Here is a 22,935-nt window from a genome sequence, read left to right as displayed (position 1 = left end):
CGAGTTAATCCCATGAAGCGCATTCTGGGAATTGTAGTCTTGGATGAGCCTCTTTTCTCCCAGTCTTTGACTCACGCCCTGATTCCGGTTGAACCCAGGGGCTACCAATTAGCTGGGGCCATGTCCGTGAGTCGTGGTCCAATCGGGAAAGCTGGTGTGGGAGCTTCGTACAATGATTGGCCAATGAATGACCCCGGGGCGGAGCAATGGGGCGGGCGGGGAGACCATGGTGATTGGACCAGAAGCCCGCGACGGCGGGCGGGGATTGGCTGTGCGGTGGTTCAGGGAAGCCTGGGAAGGGGCGGAGGAAGGAGACTAGAGCAGGAAGAGCAGCGGCGAGGCGGCGGTGGTGGCCGCGGCTGACTCCGTGGTGGCAGAGGCGAAGGCGACAGCTCTAGGGGTTGGCACCGGCCCCAAGAGGAGGATGCGGGTCCGGATAGGGCTGACGCTGCTGCTCTGTGCGGTGCTGCTGAGCTTGGCCTCGGCGTCCTCGGGTCAGTATCCGCCCCCTCGGGCTGAAGGCCCAGAGCCGCCGCCCCCCAGCCTCTACCGCCGGCGGGGCCGTGGGGTCTCCAGGCTCGGGACCCCGTTCTCCCTGGGCACACCTCGCACTGGCCTGTCACTCGCTTTTTGGCTTTGCTTGGCCTGCGCCAAAGGGGCTATTTAGGAAGGTGGAGTGGGGTGGAAAAAGAAGGGGCGGTCACCCTGCCCACACCTCTCTCCCACGTAACAAACTTTACGCGACTCTTTCTCACGAACGCGGAATTGACTCCAAAGGAATGAATCCTGATACAGGAGCCAGAGTGGAGCTTCCTCAATCCTGGGTTAGAGGAAGGGTCTGGTCTGGAACTCTGGGCTTGGGAATTGTAAGTTAAATAATTGACAAACCTGGAGCTGTCACTTTGGGGCAGAGGAGGATCCATCCAGACCAGGATGTTGACAGTAGTTTGGTGAGTTTGCTTAACACCTGAGATGGTCCCTGGTCTGTTTGTCTGTTTAAAAACGAAGACTTTTGATCTCATCGTAGCCACTTTCTACTTTTTTGAAACCTTCCTGAGAAAGCGGTGACCTGTCACAGTGTTTCTGAGTTGACCCATGTTTGTTTACAGTCATTTTATGATGTTTGGGAAAATCTTGGTTCTTATAAGATGCGTTTTATATAGATACAGAAATTTGTGTGCTTTTGAATTGATTTTCAGTTAGCTAATTTTTATTCTGGTTCTGATTTTTTCCCCCTTTTTTTAATGTTTTAATCTGCCTACATTTGAAAATTTCCATTTTGAGAGTGTTCATGAAAACTTCGTCTTTCTAAGTGTTGATAAAGAAAAATTAGTACAGTAAAACTTTGGAATTTTAATCTGTTTCAGTTAACAGGACAGCTGTTCTGTGGCTTGACGTTTTGGGGGGACAACACAGAGTATAAATGTCAACTTTTTTTTTTTTAAAATAAATGTCAGCTTTTTTTTTAACAGAAAATTTCCCAGATGGTTATGTGAATCCCCAAATTACCTGTCCTAGTTGTAAATCAATGCCATAACGTCATTCTGCTTCTAAAACAAGAGGCCTAAACCTAAATTCTGTCCATGATGTGGTCTGAGATAACCATTTCAAAAGCACCAACCCTATGCTAATTACTTTACTGCCAACATCATTCTTTCAGGTCCACTCCCCTCCCTCCAGTAGTAGTGATGGTTTGAGTTAATGACCAGATCTTTAGACTATACATAACTCTTGAAGCACTTTTAGCAGGTATTTAATATTTGATCAGAAAGCATGAAATGAAGCTGTTGAGCTTAATGAGTGGAGTACCTGCTGGACCATGGACCTCTTGCATTAGAATTCCTCTTATGGGTTTGTTAAACATTTGGTTTTAGGTCTGGAACAGCTCAGGTATGCATAGATTTAACAATCTCCATGAGGGATTCTTCACACTAAAGAGAACTACAGTAATGAAAGAGCAGGGTGTGTATCCCTCTGAATTTAATTGGCAGAGTTTAAAGAAAATTAAAGCATAGAAATTTTTCTGTCTGTCTTTGACTACATTTCATATACTTAGAGCTCCATGCCAGTGGAAAAGATATTTGAAGATCAACAGTTGGGGCTTTCAGGATGCTATAATAAAAGGCTTAACACTGATACATTAAATCCTTGGGTTGTATTGATGTAGGTATTCAAGAAATGTCTGCTCTGATTTCCATCATAGTTAAAGCTGTGCCAGAACATTTCAATGGTAAAGGCAAAAGCCTTAGCCAGAACTAAAACAAGGTAGATGTGCATGCTAAAAGGTAATAAAGGCAGTACTGTGCTCACATGAAGTTCATATATCATAAAACACCTGTGCGGGCCAGGCTCATGCCTGTAATCCCAGCACTTTGGGAGGCTGAAGTGGAAGGATCACTTGAGCCCAGGAGTTGAAGACCAACCTGGGCAATATGGCGAAACCCCATCTCTACGTAACTCCAGGTGTGGTGGCACACACGTGTAGTTCCAGCTACTCGGGAGGCTGAGGTGGCAGGATGGAGTGAGCCCCAGGAGGTTGAGGCTGCACTGAGCTGTGATTATGCCACTGCACTCCAGCCTGGACAATAGAGCAAGACTCTGTCTCAAAAAAAAAAAAAAAACAAACCCTGTGTAAAATAAAGTTGTATAAATTAAGCTATGGATTTTCGATTGTGATTTTCATTCACAGGATTTCGGCCTCAAAGTTTAAAGTTTTACTCCAGTATAAAAATCAAGTTTTTGGTGATAATTTTGTGTTTGAACATTAGTGGTTACCCAGGGCAGATCGCATCTATCCAGGTGGAGTATGGTCAGCCAACAAAGAGAATCTTGATCTATCGCTGTTGGTAGCTGTTAGCTAGTATCATGTTTTAGAAGCATGTAAAAATATGATATAGTCACATGCTACATAATGACATTTTGGTCAACAATGAACCCCATGTAAGATGGTGGCCCTGTAAGAATATAATGGAGCTGAAAAATTCCTGTCACCTAGTGACATTGTAGCCATTGTAACATGGTAGCACACTTTTAAAAAAATAAATTTAGTGTAGTTTAAGTGTACAGTGTTTACAGTAGTGTACAGTAACATCCTAGGCTTCACATTTACTCACTCACTCACCCACAGCAACTCTTAATCCTGCAAGTTCCATTTATGGTAAGTGCCCTAGACACGTATATGTTTTTTAATCTTTTACACCATATTTTTACTGTAGCTTTTCTATGTTTAGCTATGTTTATGTACACAAATACTTACTGTTATGGTGCAGTTGCCTACAGCAGTCTGTATAGTCACGTGCTGTACAGATTTGTAGCTTAGGAACAACAGGCTACACTATATAGCCCAGGTATGTAGAAGGCCATCCCATTTAGGTTTATTTAAGTATACAAAAAGGAAATCGCTCAGTGATACACTTTTCAGAACATATCCTGGTCATTAACACATGGCTAATATTGGAAACATTTTCTCTTTTCTATTAGTAAATTTAAAGGAGGACACTAAAAAGATATTTCTTCATTTTCTCAGGATAATAGTGAAAAAGTTACAATTTTTCTCACAAATGCAGGTTTTCTTATTTTTGGCAGGAAGAGGCAAATGGCTTAACCTTTTTTTTTTCTTTGTGCCAAGCAGTGATAGTCATTTTAGTTAGGTCCACTGCCAGGTATTTCAGGTAATAATTATAAATTCAGAGAGTAGTTTTGAGGTAGCAGAGGATGTTTAATTTCACTGTTTTGGTTGTTCCTTAAAATATTATTGTGAGTCAGTGGGACAGAGGTGTTACCCCTTTTGACAGATTGAGAAACAGAGGCTGAGCAAGCTTTTGTTATTGAACCATGTGTGTCAGAATTAACATGTGATGAAGCCAGGTTCCAGACCTAGCTCTCCAGGTCTCAGAATTGAAGAAATTTAGAATCGAGAGTGTCTTAGGATCTGTACCAATTTAGAGCTAAAGCAGAGAACAGGATATCTGGTCTGTTTTCACCAAACTCTTTAGACTTTCTGTCTTTAAAGGTTATCAGTCTTGTTTAATTTACATGATGAATGGAAAAATGATTTTGTAGTGGTCACTTTTCCCTGAAAGCATATCTCTGGTACTTTGCAGTTTTGTTAGCTAATACAATAAAAATAAAAACTGGTCCTTTTCAAAGGAAGGTGTACAATTAATAAAATAATATGAACCATTTGGATGTGATGCTGATGAGCGAGAAATGCATAACTTAATCCTTTTGCATTTTTTCTTGTTGCTTGATATCTGTGTTCTGATGAGAACATTACTATTTGCTTTTTATTTATGCATAACTTCAGTCTCTTTAATCCTTACCTGAATACTACTTATCAGAAGTTCCTAGGTTATAAACAACTCTTTAAAAAGTGTTGTGTGAGTGTTTATATCAGTTTGAAAAAGAAAATAGCTTATGCTTTGAGACTACCACCTGGAGTAGGCTTTCCCAGTTTAGTAACTGAGAATTATCTTATTCACCAGTAATATTAGCATATAGTCCAGGTTGCGAAGAGAGAGGGAGAGAAAGAGAAGCATGATGCAATTCACATGAAATAACCCTGATGTTACAAATCATGTTTCTTGGAGTTCGAAAACACGTTTTACTACTCTAATGCCTAACAGCTTGTGCTGTGTGAAATGTACATGTCTTTAAGTGTACTTACAGGTGTGTCTATATGATTCATCTGTTAGCTACCTATGTAACCTGTTGTGGTGAGGTACCAAATGTAACAGTTTAGTGATAGTGATTTAGAGTTCCAACTAATCTAAAGTTTCATTCAGTATTTGGGGATATTTCATATACATTTAAACATTTAATGTCTGTTCTTGATATATTAACTAGTTGAAGTTTGTGATTAATTACATATACTTACAGTACAACTTTGATATATTATAGAGATGGTTTTTTTTTTTTATTTATCCAAACATTTGCTGAGAATGGAATTTGAACCACATGTTAGAAATTGGGCTTTTGGTAATACTTGTGAAGAAGTTAGCATGAAGGACAATTGTTAATTAACTGACATCATTGCCTAATGTTATGGGCGCTGTGGGACTAATATGTGGCATACCCTTCTCTCCACTTGCCAGAAGTAGAACATACTTTGAAGGTAATCTAAAAGTAGGTGAATATGAATAGTAGCTGTAATTTAAATTTTCTTTGACTTGACAGCACTTTCATATATGGCAAAACCTCACTAGTGGACTAGTTTCCTCAGATATTCAAAAGAAATATTGTGAGGTAGTGTCTTGTATTTTGTGCATAATTGAGTTGGTTATACTTCTTAGTCTTAACTCAATACTTTGATAACAAACTCTAACACGGGTTTTTTGTTATATTTTAGAGTTGCAAATTACAAATGATATTTAGGATATAGCCATATGAAGTAAAGTATAAATGACAACTATAGTAGCAAATTTTCTAGTAAAAAATCACATGGTCTTACAGGGTTTTGTCTACTGGTTAATTTCTCATACAGCTTATGGAGCAGGTAAAACTGAAACTCACTCCTGAATAAAATCAGGTAATTTTAAGAGCAAGAGGGAAACTTAAAGATGATCTGACAGATTCGCTGTTTTAAACTGGCAAGGAGTACAAAAATCAAGCATTTGCATCTGAACATTGAGTTGTTGCATGTGTTTATGTAAGAGCAGGAAGAAGAGTAACAAGCAGCCAGAAAAGTAATAGTCAGAAAACATGGAAAAAGTAACAGAAGGAAAATTAATGTAATCAGACAACACCAAAGCAGGCTGTGTGAATGTGTAAGCAAGGTGTAACCGGTGGCTGTTTTTCATTGTTTAATATAAGTTATTGATTTCTTACTACATAGCTCTCAATTGAGTGAATGTATGATAGGACCATGGTGCTTTTTACCTGCATCTGGTTATCTCTGAGTAGAGTAGAACACAAATCCTAAATATATTTGTTTTGCAACTCTGCTATCAAATAATAATTCTTAGTTTCCATCCTTACTATAGTAGTAAACAATACAAATACTAATTAGCACTAAAATGGGCTACTGTAACTCAAGATCCTGAGCAGAGGAACAGAATAGGTGGAAGCCCGGAGTATGAAATTAGAGATTTATTTTTATGAACTTAGTAACTCATTCTCAGAAATAGACTAAGTAGACCCACAAGAATTGGATGGAATGTGAAGAAATACCTGGTTTTGTTGATGGAGGCTGTTGGTCTTCCTACCTTTGTAACAGATGAAGCTAATGTCTTTCCTGGAGAAAGAGAGAAACTAAACCCCCAACCCATTTTTTTTTCCTTTCACTTGATCTTTTCTGAACAATTGCTGAATATAGCTAACTTTAAAAGAATTCTAGGTTTATTTATCCAATGTTTGATTATTATTTGCTATATTTTTCAAATGTTTTCTTTTAATAATAACTATAATTTCCCAACAAGAAAGATTACTAAACTGTCTTAAAATTTCTTTGCAGATGAAGAAGGCAGCCAGGATGAATCCTTAGATTCCAAGGTATGTACTAAAATGTGTATTGGCCAGTATTTGCTGCCTGATTTAAAAGCATGAATTATGTATCTTAGAAAGGATATGAGATCCGCAACTTTTGAGTAACAATTGAATTAAAAAGGACAGAAAAAGACAGATGGTGTTAGTATTAGTTCTAGTTTTTCTGGAGGAAGAAAAAATTACTGACCTACAAGAGGGAATAGTAAATATTTAATTTCAACTTGAATGTGCTCTGTGTGTGTGTGTGTGTGTGTGTGTGTCTAAGTTTGAAGATTTAACTTGTGTCATTTGTTTCCACTTTCCAGTTTTCAAAAAGAAATCCAGTGAGCTAATGCACTTATTGGTTGATTGAGCTCTCCCATCCAAGTACTAACCAAGCCCAACCCTGCAGTCAGTTATGAGCTCTGATCTTTAGATTTGAGGGAATGTAGATAAAAGCAGGAAGTAGATGTATAAGGTAGGTTGGGGGCATGTGGAGGAAAACCGAACCCAGACTTTGGGAATTAAGGAAGGCTTCTGGGGGAAATAACATCTAAGTTGAAATTCAAAAAGGCTACAAGTTAGGTGATGAAGGAAGGCACATGATGGACACATGCCAAAGCCTATCGAGATGAGTGAGTGTGGCACTTCAGGGAGCTGAAGGAGATGTGATATCTGGATTAGTAAAAATAACGGTCAAATAGGGTTGGGGAAAGTCTTGGCATTGTTGATAACTAAAAATACTTTATATTCTCAGACTACTTTGACATCAGATGAGTCAGTAAAGGACCATACTACTGCAGGCAGAGTAGTTGCTGGTCAAATATTTCTTGATTCAGAAGAATCTGAATTAGAATCCTCTATTCAAGAAGAGGAAGACAGCCTCAAGAGCCAAGACGGGGAAAGTGTCACAGAAGATATCAGCTTTCTAGAGTCTCCAAATCCAGAAAACAAGGACTATGAAGAGCCAAAGAAAGTACGGAAACCAGGTAGTCTGGACATTTTCCTTGCTTTTTGGTTTATGTAGGAGACAACTGAAAATTTTAAGCTAATGAATAAAGAGGCTGAAGAAGACTGACTTCACTGATTATTACCCACAAATAGTATATGGAGTGCAGTTTGGTGAGAATTTCTAGATTTTAATATACCAAAGTTATTCACTTAACAGATTTGACCCAAGTTACATAAGCTGAATTCAATTGATGAGATTGCATTTATCTTTTTATTAATATCCTAACGTTTCTTTTTGGACTCCAGTATGTAAATACATTTCTCACTGAGAAATTTAAGAAAAAAATCTGTCAGGGTAGCATACAAAACAGAAACTCAGGAAGAACTGTCTAACATGCCACTATGGTTATTTTCAGGATTGTGGTAGGATTATTACTACAATAACCTTGTCTATCATCCTAGGTAATTTGATTAGGTGTTTACACTCAGCCAACGCTTGTGTGTGCTTCCATCCTATTCTAACTTTCACAATCTTGAAACCTCTACTTTTCAATTTAAAACTTGACCTTTTTCACAATAGTCTTCTAAATATTAATGCTTTTAAAAATTATTAATGTATCCATTCTGCCATGTCCTGCTGCCCTTCTGTCATTTATTATTTCAGTGATCGCTGCCTTATCTGTTTATTATTCCATTACTAACCACTCTCAGGAATTGATCCAAATTTGAACTTTTAAAAAAATAGAATTTTTTTTTTACTACAAATATACCATTCTCATGAATAGAAAACTATTTTTAAAAAATTAAAAGTACCTGAATCCCATCAACTAGAAATAACAGCTACTCACATCATGGAGAATATTCCCTCAGGATTTTTTTAGGTGTATCAGTAGTTTTAAGAAAAGTAAATTGGGTCAAAATGTGTATTCTGTGTTGCAGCCTGCATTTTGCACTTAACAGTTTATCATAAATGTTTTTCCATGCCATTTAGCTTTTTTGCAATTTGATAGTTAATGGCTATAAAAAATTGTATATGTAAATATACGGTACCATAAACCAAACGTTTACGTTTTGCTGGGAGATCATTTTAGATGTATCTTTGTGCCTATCTGTGAAAATTTCCTTAGAATTTTTAAAGTAAATTTGCTGAATTGGATGTAAAAGTTTAAAAGACAGTTGATACACATTGTTAGATTGTTCTTCAGAAAAGTAATTCTGTTTACTTCCTTTGAAAATACCTCTTTTCCTGTACCTCACCCAAGTGTGTATTATCATTTTAAAATTTTTACTAAATATTATAATTTAATTCATTCTTCATTTTTTAATTAGGGATTTTTTTTTAGTTTTTATATTTTTTTTTAGTTTTTTTATTTTTAGTTTTTATATTTTTAGAGACATGGTCTCACTCTGTCACCCAGGCTGGAGTGTAGTGGCATGATCATAGCTCACTGCAGCCTTGAACTCAGGTGATCACTTTGGCATCCCAAAGTGCTGGGATTACAGGCATAAGACACTACACCAAGCCTGGGAAATTTTTAAACATGCATAAAAGTAGAGGGTAAAATGACGCCCCTTACCACCCCTCACTCAGCTTCAATAGACGTCAACATTCTGCTGGTCTTTTCATCTTTACTACCCTACACAGATTTGCCTTTTTGTTCTTTCCTAGAATATTTTAAGGCAAATTCCACGTGTACTTTTACCTCTCTCTCTCTCTAGTAAGAATTTTCTTTTCAGCAAAATCACAGAATTAGCCGTTACTCCTTTTTTACCTAATACCCAGACTGTTTAATTTTTCTAGTTGCTTCAAGTGTCTATTTACAATTTATTTGTTTGAATTCATTTCCAAGCTAAAACCTAGGTTTCTCTTAATCTGTTGCTATTCTCCCTCCCTTGTTGTTTTTCTTTTTTTTTTTTTGAGACAGAGTCTCGTACTGTTGCCCAGTCTGGAGTGCAATGGCACGACCTTGGCTTACTGCAGCCTCCATCTCCCGGGTTCAGGAGATTCTCCTGCCCCAGCCTCCTGAGTAGCTGGGATACCATGCGCATACCACCATGCCTGGCTAATTTTCTTGTATTTTTAGTAGAGTTGGGGTTTCACCATGTTGGCCAGGCTGGTCTCGAACTCCTGACCTTAAGTGATCTGCCCACCTTGGCCTCCCACAGTGCTGGGATTACAGGCGTGAGCCACCGCACCCAGCCACTCCTTTGTTTTTAAGTGTCATTTTATTTGCTAAAGAAATATGCAGTATCCTTTGTGCTATACAGTTTCCCACGTTTTGGGTCTAGCTGGTCATGAACTTATAATGTCATTGAGCTTGTTCCATTATCTGCTGTTTATTCTATAAACTGGGAGTTAGTTCTAGAGACATGGGTAGATTTGGTTCTGTCTTTTTATTGAGAGTATTTCATAGGTAGGTGGTGGTGTGTACTTTCTATTGCATTACATTGAGAGACATGTAGTATCTGATTTTTCCACTTTTACTGATGTTAAGATTAATTAGCGAGGTCAGGTGGTATCAGCCTGATCTCACCATTCTAAAGTTCCTCATTGATCTTTTGCCTAGGGGTTTTGGCAACCATTTATGTTTGTTGCCTGGATCTTTTAATTATTAGGGGTTGCAAAATGGTGACTTTCTAATTCTACCATTCCTCCTGCATTTGTTACCTGGGATTCTTTTATAAAGAATTTTCTCTCATCAAGTCTTTGATTACCCTGAAATATAGTCTCATCCAGAGAAAGCTAGATAAACTCTTATTTCCTTTGCACTGTTGTGAAATGAAAATTTGGTACCCAAGCAATCTCCAAAAGAGACTAATGAGTATGTTTTTGTTTGTTTGTATTTGTTTTGTTTTGCTTTGTATTTGAGCATTGTAAGGATATAGGAAAAACCAAACCAAGGTGTGTTTTTCTTTCTCTTTCTCACTGAGTTAACACTTCTGACACCAGATATGTTGTGGGTATTTCCCCACATACCAAGTAAGCAATCAGTTCTGCAGAGGATTCTCCAGCAGAGACCAGCAGGATGTCTGCCAATTTAATTCAATTCTGACACTACCTGGAGATAGCATTAGATCTCACAAGTTTAGGGCTCAGTCTCACAAGAGCAGTCCCCGCTACTTGAGATGCCAGTCGTAAGCCCCAGGTTGTCTGTGCTTCTGACAGACTGGCTATAAATCAGGGTTCCCACAACCCCCCTCTTGGGTTCAGTTAATTTGCTAGCACTTAGGACTCTGGGAAGCATGATAAATGGGTAAATGTAAATATAAATTGACATTTATTATAAAGGATATTACAAAGGTTAGAGACAAAAAGCCAGATGGAAGAGAGGTGTAGGGCAAGGTATGGGAGAAGGACTGCAGAGCTTCCATGCCCTCTCTGGTCTGATCACGCCACCCACCCTCCAGGAATCTCCACATGCTTAGCTTTCCAGAAACTCCCAGAACTCAGCTATTTTGGGTTTTTATGGAAGCTTTGTTATGCAGGCATAATTGATTAAGTCATTGCGCATTGATTTATTGGCTCAACTTTTAGCTCCTATGCCCTTCTGAGGTTGGGGGGTGGGACTGTAAATTCCAACCCTCTAATCTAATCTAATGATTGGTTTCCCTGGCAACTAAATCCTATCCCAAGGCTATCTAGGAGCCTCCAGCCACCAATTATCTCATTATCATACAGAAGACATTCTTATCCCTCAAGAGATTCCAGGGATTTTAAGAGCTATGTTTCTGGAAATGGATGAAGATCAAATATTTTTTTCACAATATCACAAGCATCATTATAAATTGATGGATTCTTATATATAATATGTCAGCCCTCTGTATCCATGGATTCAACCAAATATTTGAAAATATTTGGAAAAAATGGGTGGTTGCAACTGTACTGAACATGTCCACACTTTTTGTTCTTGTCATTATTCCCTGAACAATGTAGCATAACTATTTACATAGCATTTCCATTGTATTAGGTATTAGAAGTAGTCTAGGGATGATGTAAAACAGGAGGATTGCGTAGGCTATATGCAAGTACTATGTCATTTTATCTAAACAACTTGAGCACTCATGGATTTTGGTACCACCAGGCCAGGTCCTGGACCCAGTCCTCCAGTGATACTGAGGGACAGTCATGTGTCACTTAACAATGGGGATGCATTCTGAGAAATGCATCACTAGTTAATTTTATCGTTGTGCAAATATAGAGTGTACTTACACAAACCTAGCTAGTGTAGCCTATACCTCGGCTATATGTTATAGCCTATTGCTACTAGGCTACAAACTTCTACAGCTTGTTATTGTATTGAATACCGTACTCAGTTGTAACGCAGTGGTAATTATGTGTATACCTAAACCTATCTAAACATAGAAAAAGCACATAAAAATATGGTATAAAAGATTTTAAAATGGTACACTTGTCTAGGGCACTTCCCATGAATGGAACTTGCAGGACTGGAAGTTGCTGTGGGTGAGTCTGAGTGAGTGGGTTAGTGCTGAGTGAATGTGAAGGCCTGGGACATTGCTGTACACCACTGTAAACTTTTATAAACAGTGTACACTTAGGCTGCACTAAATTTATTTTCAAAAATTTTTTTCAATAGTAAATTAACCTTAGTTTATGGTAACTTTTTTAGTTTTCCATATGGTAAACTTTTAGTTTTCCATATGGTAAACTTTTATGTTTTCTTTTATAAATTTTTTAGCTTTTCAACTATTTTGTAGTAACACTTAGCTTAAAATACAAACACATTGTACAGCTATACAAAAATACTTTATATATTATCCTTATTCTATAAGCTTTTTTCTTTTTCTTTTTTTTTTTTTTTTTTTTTTTACTTTTTAAACGTTTTTGTTAAAAACTAAGACAAACATACACATTAGCCTACGCCTACACAGGGTCAGGATCATCAATATCACTTCCACCTCCACATCTTGTCCCACTGGAAGGTCTTCAGGGCCATTAACAGGCATGGAACTGACATCTCCTATGATAACGATGCCTATACTTCCTGAAGGACACACCTAATGCTATTTTACAGTTAACTTTTTTTTTTTAATAAGTAGGAGTACATGCTAAAGTAAGGATGAAAAATATAGTAAATACTTTACCATATTTCTAAGGTGATTTGATGATACTTAGAGAGAGTTATCTGCTCGCTCTGTTTTGGGCCAGTGAGAAGAAAGAACAGATTACAGGTCTGCTGCGAGCCCTTTCTACCTTATCAGAGTTTTTGCTTCTTTTGTGTTATCTCCTTTCACTGGTGCTGAAAATCTTAGTACCTAATGACATTAATGTTATTTTGTTTTATCATAATAAATATGCATATATAGTTTCAAAATAACAGTGGCCCTTACCACTAACTGTGGGACCACAGAATGCAGCCCAAGATTCCTTTATGGTCCTTCTTATTCTCGGTATATATTTTGCTAGGGATTTATAATAATACAGTGTTTTAAAATCACTAATAATTCTCTGGTTATATCAACAACTTTATAAACATTTAGATTAATTTGTACCAGTTTTCACTTTTCAGTAATGATTTAGACTTGTTTTTAATTTATTCTTAATACATGAAAATGCTTAAGTACTTATGCATATGTAACGTATGACATAAATTGCATATATATGGCTCTGTGTACAGTTCCAGCTACACTAGAACTGGGTTATGTGACAGTTACTTTGAAACTTTTGCCCTTTGTCAGCTTCTCAATCATGTTGCTACCATATTAATCTTTCTCAAACTCAAATTTGACCCCATAACTCCCCTGTTTACAGGCCTCCATTACTTCCCTGTTTGCCTGGGAGATGAAGTATGCAGTCCTTAGCATGATTCACAGAGCCTTCAGTGTACCCCTCCCCTAAGCAGCCTTTTTCAGCAATACAAAACCCTTTTCTGTTCTTCAAACACAACATACAATTTATGCCCCTGGGCCTTTGTACAGATTCTCCTCACTGTTTAGGATGCCTTCCTCATTCCCTTGCCCAAATCCACTGTCAAATTTCTGTTCATTCTTAAAAATAAATGTAGGTTTCTCCTTTCTGAAGTGGTTCCTGAACCAAAGTGTTTACTATATGTAAGAGCTTCCTATCTGGCCTTCCTCCTTTTGTTCTTTCCCCCACTATCAGTTCCCTAACAGCAGCCAGACTGAGACTTCTTCCTGTTCAGAAACCTCCTTTGGCTTCCTGTCCTACTCAAAATAAAATCCAAACTTTTTCTATTAACAAGGCCTGACATCAGGCCCCTCCTGTCTCTTTAACTAACTCTTCTGCCACTCCCCTTTACGTGACTCCCACCATACTTGTCCTCTTGCTATTTCTTGAACATTTCACACTTATTCCCAGTTGTGTTGGGGAACCCCAAGTCCACACCCTCAGGTGCAGTAATTTGGTAGAAAGTGTTCCTAGTAAATCTATGCTGACTCGAAGGACTCAGTGTAGAGTTGTGTTCACAGCTATAATTTGTCATAGTGGAAGACTAGAAGGCAAAATCAGCAAAGGAAAAGCATGGAATGAAGTGTAGGGGAAACCAGATGTAAGCTTTCAAGGGTCCTCTCCCAGAGGAGTCACACAGGGAGTGCTTAAATCTGGCAGCAACAAGTTAAGATAACACGTGTGAAATGTTTTCTACCCAGGTAGCTTATTAGAGACCCAGAGTTTTTACTGGGGGCTGGTTAAGTTGGCAATCTTTTCCTGGCATGTACCAGACTTGCAGAAGGAAAGCAGGTGTTCAACATTGTACAGTTTGGGTGAGCCACTCTCATCTGTAGGATGGTGGGAACTCTCCAGAAATCTAAATTTCCGGATGCTAACCAAGGGCCAACCTTGTAAGCCAGCCTTCTCAAAGAGAGAAGTTTATGTCTGTTTTTTTAACTCTTCTCTGCACAATCTACTCCCTAGGTCATTGGCCAAGGCATCTTTATAGCAGAGTTACCAATAAGACCCAGATAGTAGTAAGACCAGCCTGCAGTATTGATTTTAGGTATGCCTTTTAGGAGGCCTGGACTTAGCCAGTTAAAACAATTCCCATTTATCATAATGGTCTATCTTAGAAAAACAATAGGCTTTCTCCCTAAGTTGTTATATTAACCTTTCTAATCTTTTTACCTTTTTTTTTAGATGAAATCTCGCTCTTGTCCCCCAGGCTGGAGTGCAATGGCGCGATCTCTGCTCACTGCAACCTTCGCCTCCCGGGTTCAAGCGGTTCTTCTGCCTCAGTCTCCCAAGCAGCTGGGATTACAGGCGCCTACCACCATGCCCAGCTAATTTTTATATTTTTAGTAGAGATGGGGTTTCACCATGTTGGCCAGGCTGGTCTCAAACTCCTGACCTCAGGTGATCCACCCACCTCGGCCTCCAGAAGTGCTGGGATTACAGGTGTGAGCCACCGCGCCTGGCCTACCTTTTTTAAAACACATTTTACCTATTATTTGTTTTTGTACATAGTCTTAAGTTTCTGTATTAATTTTTTTTTTTTTTTTAATCAGCCGCAGCACAACTGTGGCCTAGTAAGTGGAAGCTGACCTAAAAGCTTTCCAGGGCTGAGTCAGTCTCATGAGAGTCAGAGTATAAGAAGTTCAGTCCCAGGCTGGGTGCAGTGGCTCATGCCTGTAATCCCAGCACTTTGGGAGGCCAAGGCAGGTGGATCACTTGAGGCCAGGAGTTCAAGACCAGCCTGGCCAATATTGCAAAACCCCATCTCTGCTAAGAATATAAAAAATTAGCCAGGTGTGGTGGCATGAGAACCGCTTGAGCCTGGGAGACGAGGCTGCAGTGAGCCGAGATCATGCCACAGCACTCCAGCCTGGGTGACAGAGTGAGACTGTCTCAAAAAAAAAAAAAAAGAAGTTCAGTCCCAGAGGGTATACATGGTAACCCTGGAAGCAAACCATCAATTACAGATACTCTGTTTCCAAAACTCAAAAGAGTTCAAATTCCAGTCCTCTCACTGGCAGCAAAAAGCAAGGAAGTTGTGTCCCACTAACACATTTTTTTTGCAGCTTCCCCGATCAGGATTATTCCTCTGTATTTACAAATTTCAGGTGTTTAACATTTTATTTTAATTTTTACAATACATCTAGATGCAATAGCCACAAAATATAAAGCCATTTTAAAAATATTCTTCTTTTTCTTTTTTCTCCCTACTGCAGTTTACTCAGCCTCCTAGCAGTAAATTCAGTGTTTGCACTGTTAACGTTACAGCTGCCAGGGAAGATCCTGGAATGCAGTGGAGGAAGGGAGGCGGGGGAGGATATTGTAGCAAGAGCAGCAGCCAGGCTGAAAAAAACTGCTGGATTGTTACCTCCCCCAGTTTTTTTGTTTGTTTTCTGGTTTCTCTAAAATTTTGTTCCAGAACAGATTTAACTTTTTAAAGAGAGCAGTTGAAACTTGTAACATTTTTGGTTTGGCCCATCCTTGGGAATTTGTGGGTCTTTCTCTTCCCATCTAGAAGAGAGAACAAAAACTACAGGCCTCACCTGCAATACACTGCCTTTTCCCTCATTTTAGCCAGCAGGACTAAAAGCAGTCAGGGGCATCCAGCAAGCCAGCTTTCCTGGTGCTGGATCTGTCACTTTCAGATTCTGTGGCTCTCAACAAACAGCAGCTCAGCTACTGCTTCATACTGTGGATGACTCCATGACCACTCAGGCCCCAGAGATTCATCATATTCTGCCCTTTATCCTTCCTCTTCTCAAACAAGCTTTCACCATATATCAGTGAGTCAGGGTCGTTCTAGCAAATCCCACTTCTGATGCATCTGTGTCAGGGATCCCCTAGACCATCCCCAGGTTTAATGATTTGGTAGGGGGATTTGACATACAGTTGCCTTCACAGCTATGATTTATTACAGCAAAAGGGGGCAAAGCAAAATCAGCACAGGTGCAAGGTACATGGGGGGGAAGTTTGGAGGAAACAAGGTAGAAGGTTCCAAGGGTCCTCTCCTACAGAACTTATGCAAGATGCACTTAATTACCCCAGCGGCAAATTGTAACAACACATGTGAAATGTTGTCTACCAAGGAGGCTCATTAGAGACCCAGTGCCTGGAGTTTTTATTGAAAACTAGTTTATAATCACCCTCTGCTAGCATGTACCAAAATTGTAGAATCCCAGAAGAAAAATGGGTAGTATTGAGTGTAAACCACATGTTTGTATGGTTTGGGCTCCGTACACTTTTATAAGTTAGAATGGTGGTGTGTCTCGAATTTGTTCCTTCTAATGCCCAGACTTCAGGGTTGATTTCCTCCTCAAGCAGGGGACAACAAATGGGTAACTTGTTCCCCATATTCATGTAGATAATAGCTCCAGCTTTCGCTAATATATCCCTCCCTAATAAGGTTACTGGGACTTCCAGGCATAACAAAGGCATGTGAAAAGAGTGAAGTCTCCCAGTTACAACTGAGGAGGTGGGAGAAATACCTGGTTACAGGCTGTCCCAGGATTCCTCGGTTGATAACGGTCCTTGAGGACAGTTGTCTGGGACAGGAGATTAACACTGAGAAGGCCGCAGTGTCCAGGAGGAAGTCAATTTCCTGGCCCTCAATGGTTAAGCGTACCCGGGGCTCAGTGAGGGTGATGACATGAGCTGGCGCTTGCCCTGGGCACCCTCACACCTGTTGTTGGATCATCTGGTTGGGGGCTTCTGGCCCAGAGAACCTTTGTCCTCTGGGGCAGTGCACCTTCCAGTAATTGCCTCGGCATAGTGGACATGGGCGAGGGGGGAGCTTGTTTCTCACTGGACAGTCTTTTAAAGTGTCCTTGCAAACCACACTGATAACAAGCCCCACCAGGTGATTGGCCTGCTCCATTTTCTGTCCTCTTTGAACCACCAAGGTTTGTCTGAGGGCCATGACCAAGGCTGTGGCCTTTCTCTGATCTCACTTTTCCTTTTCGGCCTGTTCCTCTTGGTCCCTATTATAGAACACCAAGGTTGCCAGGTTTAATAATGCCTCCAGATTTTGTTCAGGGCCCAGGGCTTGCTTTTGGAGCTTTCTTCTGATATCTGTGGCTGATTGGGTAATAAACTTACCCTTTAGAATCAGTTGACCCTCGAGTGAGTTGGGTGACAGGGGAGTATGTTCTCTTAAGGCCTCTTGAGGAAGGCGGAAGGATTTTCTTCCTTTCCCTGAGTTATGGTGGGCATCATTGAATAATTCATGGGCTTTTTCCTAACTCTCCTTAGTCCTTCTAGAACACAGGTCAGCAGATGTTTATGACTCCAGTCCCCATGATCTGAGTCTAGATCCCAGTGGGGATCCATACTGGGGCAGCTTGCTGATGTGTAGGGAATTTGTCCCTTTCTTCGGCTGTCAGTCTATCATTTACTTGACTAAGATACCAGGTATCTCCAAACTCTAGGGCTGCAGCTAAAGCTGCATTCTTTTCATTAAAGGCCAGGGTTTGATCTAACAATAACATAACATCTCTCCAAGTGAGATCGAAGGTTTGCCCTAGACCCTGTAGGACATCTGTATACCTATCAGGATCATCTGAAAGCTTCCACAGGTCTGCCTTGATCTGCTTTAAATCAGAGAGGGAAGAGGGGACATGTACCCAGGTTGGGCCAAATTCCCCTCCCCCTACAGCTTGAAGGGGACATAACCAATAGCCTGGGGGGGGGTGGGCGGTTGTGGTCCTTTGGAGATTTCTTTGCTTGTTTCCTTCTGGTCAGGGGAGATTAGAGGAGGCTTATCATTAATAGGAAGGGGAGCTATAGGGAGGCTAGGATATGGAGGTAAGCTGAGAGGTCCTCCTGTGGGATGTAAATTGTAAGCTTTGCATAGTTGTGGATTCTCCTTCAATGAAAAGAAAGTTTGGATATAAGGTATTTCACTCCATTTGCCTTCCCTCTTCCAGAAAAGGTCAAGCTGCAGGATAGTATTGTAATTGATACTTCCCTCAGGTGACCATTTTTCCCCATCAGAGGGAATATTGGGGCCAGGCCATAGTGCAGAAAAAAATGAGCTGCCTCTTTTTCAGGGTTTGTGGGTCAAATTGGTCCCAATGGCTTAGGATGCATTTCAAGGGTGAGCCTATTGATGCCTGTTTCCCATCTGAAAGACAAAACCACCCACGGTTTTGGTTTGTTTGTTTCTCTCCCTGCCCAAGAACCCACAAGGGTCCCTGGATCCTCCTGATCAGAATAGTTGCGCTCACTGCCAAAGCAGCAGAAACACTGGTTTTCCTCCTAGACCACAAAGAGGACCAAGGAAGGTCGGATTTAGTGGCCCTTACCAATGCGTTCTCAAAAACCTGCACCCTTGCCTGTACTCCTAGGCCACAAAGAGGACCGAGAAAAATCGATTTAGTGACCCTTAACAACGCATTCTTGAAAACCTGTTAGAGTCCTAAGCATTCTCCTGTTAGTAGTAGGACTTTACCCATGTCCTATAAAGATGTTATGCCCCGAAAATGAAGTAGAGGGCCATACCCTAAGCGAGGGGAGGGATCTCCAGAGTTGGAAGAGTGATGCCTTTTGTCCTCACTTGAATAGGAAGGATATCATTTCTGAGGCTCCCCATATCCTAGCTTCAGGAATAGCTTTTGTTAGGCCTGCTAGCCTGAGGAGGGATCCTAAAATTCCAGATAAGATAGTCCCCCACCCCGATGGGGCTTTGGGCAAAAATTGTGTCTTTCTGATTAGTGAGCCCAGATGCCTAAAGAAGGGAATAGAGTCCTGTAGTATATACTAGAAATCATTCTCATAGGAGAAACTAGAAAAGCACCAGAGACAGGGAGTGGTTTTAGAAGCGGGACTAGCCTCAGAGAAGAGAGGTGAGAGGAAGTTTGTCTGACAAGCATTAGGACCCAGGAGGCAAAGGTCAGGATAGATAGGATAGATGGGCGAGTCTTGCTTGGGCGACGTGACTTTGAGAGTTCTGCTCATGGCCGCAGGGTCAACCAACTTGTTGTCGGGACCCCGGAGCTGAATGGCTTTCCTCTCTGTCGACCCTCGACTCAGCCCAGAAGTACAGGGAAAGCGGTAGCTGGTTCCAGGCAAACCAATGCTCCCAACTCCGAAGAGTTGGAGGTGGTTAGAGAGCTCTTTCCCAGAAAGCCTGACATCCGTGTCTTTAGTCCAGCGGCCACACTAATCACTTTTAACTGGCCAACAGGTGCTGGTATTTAGCCCCCGAATTCCAAGGAAAAATAGGGCAGAATAGCAAACGAAAGGAGTCTGATGGTACTCACTGCTTGGTGATTGTCCGTTCATGGGCGCCAAAATGTTTCCAGAATTTATTCCTTCTAGTGGGTTCTTGGTCTCACTGACTTCAAGAATGAAGCCACGGACCCTCACGGTGAGTGTTACAGTTCTTAAAGGTGGCGCTTCTGGAGTTGTTTGTTCCTCCTGTGGGTTCGTGGTTTCACTGACTTCAGGAGTGAAGCCACAGACCTTCGCAGTGAGTGTTAGAGCTCATAAAGGTAGTGTGGACCCAAAGAGTGAGCAGCAACAAGATTTATTGTGAAGAGCGAAAGAACAAAGCTTCCACAGTGTGGAAGCGGACCCGAGGGGGTTGCCGCTGCTGGCTCTGGTGGCCAGCTTTTATTCCCTTATTTGGCCCTGCCCACGTCCTGCTGATTGGTCCATTTTACAGAGTGCTGATTGGTCCATTTTACAGAGAGCTGATTGGTCCGTTTTACAGAGTGCTGATTGGTGCATTTACAAACCTTTAGCTAGACACAGAGCACTGATGGGTGCATGTACAAACCTTCAGCTAGACACAGAGTGCTGATTGGTGTATTTACAATCCTTTAGCTAGACAGAAAAGTTCTCCAAGTCCCCACCTGACCCAGAAGCCCAGCTGGCTTCACCTCTCAGTGGGAACCCTTCCAAAATCTAAGTTCATAGATAGCAGCTGAGGGCCACGTAAGCGGTCTTTCAAAAGGTAACTAGTCAGGCTTGCTGTGCTAACTGTTTTCTGCATATCATCTCAATAAACATTTGTTGATCATGAATGAATAATTAAATGGCCATCATAAGGAGAATGATTACATTGTGGTATTCCCTATTATAGAATACTCATAGCCATTTTAAAAGGAACGTGTTTTGTTGTAAATAAAAAAATCCATCAGACAATGGCAGAACCAGAGGTTTATTTGGCTCATGTAACTAGAACTCACAGATAGGCCGTTCAGGACTTGTGCCATCAGAGACTCCAGCTCTCTCTTTCTTCCTGTTCAGCTCCTCAGTAGACTGGCTTCATCCTCATGTTTGTTCCATGTGGTCAAATCTGATAGTGGCTGCACCTTCAGGGCCTGGGTCCTCAAGAAGAAGTGTTGCCTGCATCAGAAGAGCAGAAGCATTTTCAGAAGACACTAGGAGAATTCTGAAACTATCACCTGGGGAAGTGGTTCAGAATCAGTAATGAGGCAGTCTGCCCTGTCTGCCACCTACAAGAATGTCAATGATATGTTAAGCAAAAAAATGTCCTATTGAAAAGTAGTTCAGTTAGTATGATCCTGTATTAGTCACAGTTCTCCAGAGAAACAGAACCAAAGGCCATTTGCTTGGGGAATTTCTTCCTTATAGGGTTCAGTCTTCATTCTGCTCAGTCCTTCAACTGATTGGGTGAGGCCTGCCCACATCATGGAGGATAATCTGCTTTACTCAAAGTCCACCAATTTAAATAATTTCATCCAAAAATCACCTTCATAGAAACTTCCAGAACAATGATATACTCAATATCTGGGCACTATGGCCCAGCCAAGTTGACACACAAAATTAACCATCACAAATCCTTTATGTGAAAAGAAGCCATTTGTAAAAATAAGTTTGCAAATGAAAAAGGTCCAGAACTTCTTTTTTCACTGTCATTACCTCTAGACAGAAGTAACTTGAAGTGATAGGTAAAGATAACTGTGATTTTTCTTTAATTTTGTGTACTTTCTTAGTGTTTGTCTCTGCACTAAACACATCCTTATAGCCTTAAAAAAGAAAAATAGAGTAATCAGCATCTTGGTCTATTTCAAATGGCATAAAAGGAACTGAGTTTAAACTGACTACATCTTGCTTAAAATTGGATTCTGAAGCAAGTTGTTGAGCAATAGAATGGCATTTCTACTTCATTGTTGCTTAAGTGGGGATGGCAGGGAAGGAACGACCTTTAACCTAGCAATCATATTAAACAGAAGATAGAAGAATAGGCAGTTGCCTGCAACAGGTCCTGACTTTCATGAAAAGGCTTTTTTTTGTTATTGTTGTTTCTTTGGTTTGATTTGGTTTTACAAGCAAATTATTTGTGCAAGGAAACTCCTTTAGGAGACCATCCTTGTAGATCCCAGCCACACCACAGCTTTGAAAACTCACCTGTCTTTAAAGCCATTGTTTAGAGAAACCCACTGTTCTTAAATAGCAGCTTTCCTGAGCAAGTTTTACTCTGGATGGTTTTTGACAGTGCCTGTCACCTGATTAATATGAAGTTTGCCACTTTATTCTGGTCACATGGGCGAGTGATTGTGCTGCTCTCTCTTTGTATTTTAAAGTGATTAGTTGCTTCTCACAGAAAGAGCTGAGCTTTGTATGAACCCTGATCTTAATGTTTTGTTCATTCTACATATGAATATATCTTCTGAAAAATACATTTTAATCTGTAAAGCGGTGGCTTTCTTCGTATAGTGTGTGTTTATTTACAAAGATAGTTTCTAGACCTTATTTAGCAGTTTTCAACTTTTGGTGAAAGCAGTCCGTAGCAAATTTACATACCATTGGTATTTCCCCCAAAATATTACTATAGCATATTCCCAGACAACAGTAAAATATTGCCTGTATCATTTGGCCTATATCACTTACTTTAAGTCAAGTACTTTGTTTCCTTTAAACCGTATGTACTGGTGCTTTGTTCTTAGTCCTTGGGAGATTTTTTTTGGTAACAATTGTTTGCTCGGTTGAGCTTTTATCTTGGTGTTTACTAAAATTGATGAACATTATGACAGTTGTCTTGAGGTTGTTAGCTTTTTAACATTAAATAATTGTTTCTCAGCTATCTTTGACTACAGGTACATTTGATTCATATGCTACTTAGTACTCTATGTTTGGAAGTACCAGATTGTTTCAGAGAGACAGCATGATTAAATAGAGAATTTTCTTATTTAAAGATCACCTATGTAAACTGTAAAAGTTCTTAAAATGAGAAATTTGTGAAGCTAAATTATTTGTGTTTATCTGTATAGATCAAGCAATTAACTTTTTAGTTTTTTGTTTTGATTGTACAGTTTAAAGTGAGAAAAAGATGTGCTTATATTCCCCTAGCCTTTAATTCTATATATATATAGAGAGAGAGAGAGACAGACAGAGAGAGAGAGAGAGAGAGAGAGATCAGCATTCTAGCTATGTTTACCTTTTTTATCTCTTGGATTCTTTCCTTCAATGTTCAAGCATACTGTAATATCTTATCTGTTAAAAACAAAAACCTTGTGTCTCTTAGTCCCCCTCCAGCAACCATCCCACTCCTCTACTCCCCTTTATAGCATAATTCTTTGAAAGGGTTCTCTATAATCACTGATTTCCCTTTCTCTCTTCCTGTTCTCTAA

The 22,935-nt window shown here is 40.1% G+C and overlaps 1 protein-coding gene across 2 annotated transcripts in view; it reads left to right on the top strand.

Annotated features, from left to right (window-relative positions):
• The first annotated feature begins 242 nt into the window (after nucleotides 1–242).
• SEL1L (SEL1L adaptor subunit of SYVN1 ubiquitin ligase) overlaps nucleotides 243–22,935 on the top strand; it is a 59,668-nt gene continuing 36,975 nt past the window's right edge. Inside the window, exons 1-3 of one of the 2 annotated variants that reach the window (XM_024231741.3) lie at nucleotides 243–494; nucleotides 6,452–6,489; nucleotides 7,220–7,451. In XM_024231741.3, coding sequence (XP_024087509.1) covers nucleotides 425–494; nucleotides 6,452–6,489; nucleotides 7,220–7,451 — 340 coding nt within the window. In that variant the 5' untranslated portion in view covers nucleotides 243–424. The remainder of the gene's footprint in view (nucleotides 495–6,451; nucleotides 6,490–7,219; nucleotides 7,452–22,935) is intronic. The other variant, XM_024231742.3, reaches the window with a different exon arrangement.

The sequence above is a fragment of the Pongo abelii genome, chromosome 15 (assembly GCF_028885655.2).
Source record: "Pongo abelii isolate AG06213 chromosome 15, NHGRI_mPonAbe1-v2.0_pri, whole genome shotgun sequence".
In the NCBI taxonomy this organism is placed as follows: Eukaryota; Metazoa; Chordata; class Mammalia; order Primates; family Hominidae; genus Pongo; species Pongo abelii.
Note: the sequence above shows the minus strand (reverse complement) of the source record. Positions and strands in the feature narration are given on the sequence as shown.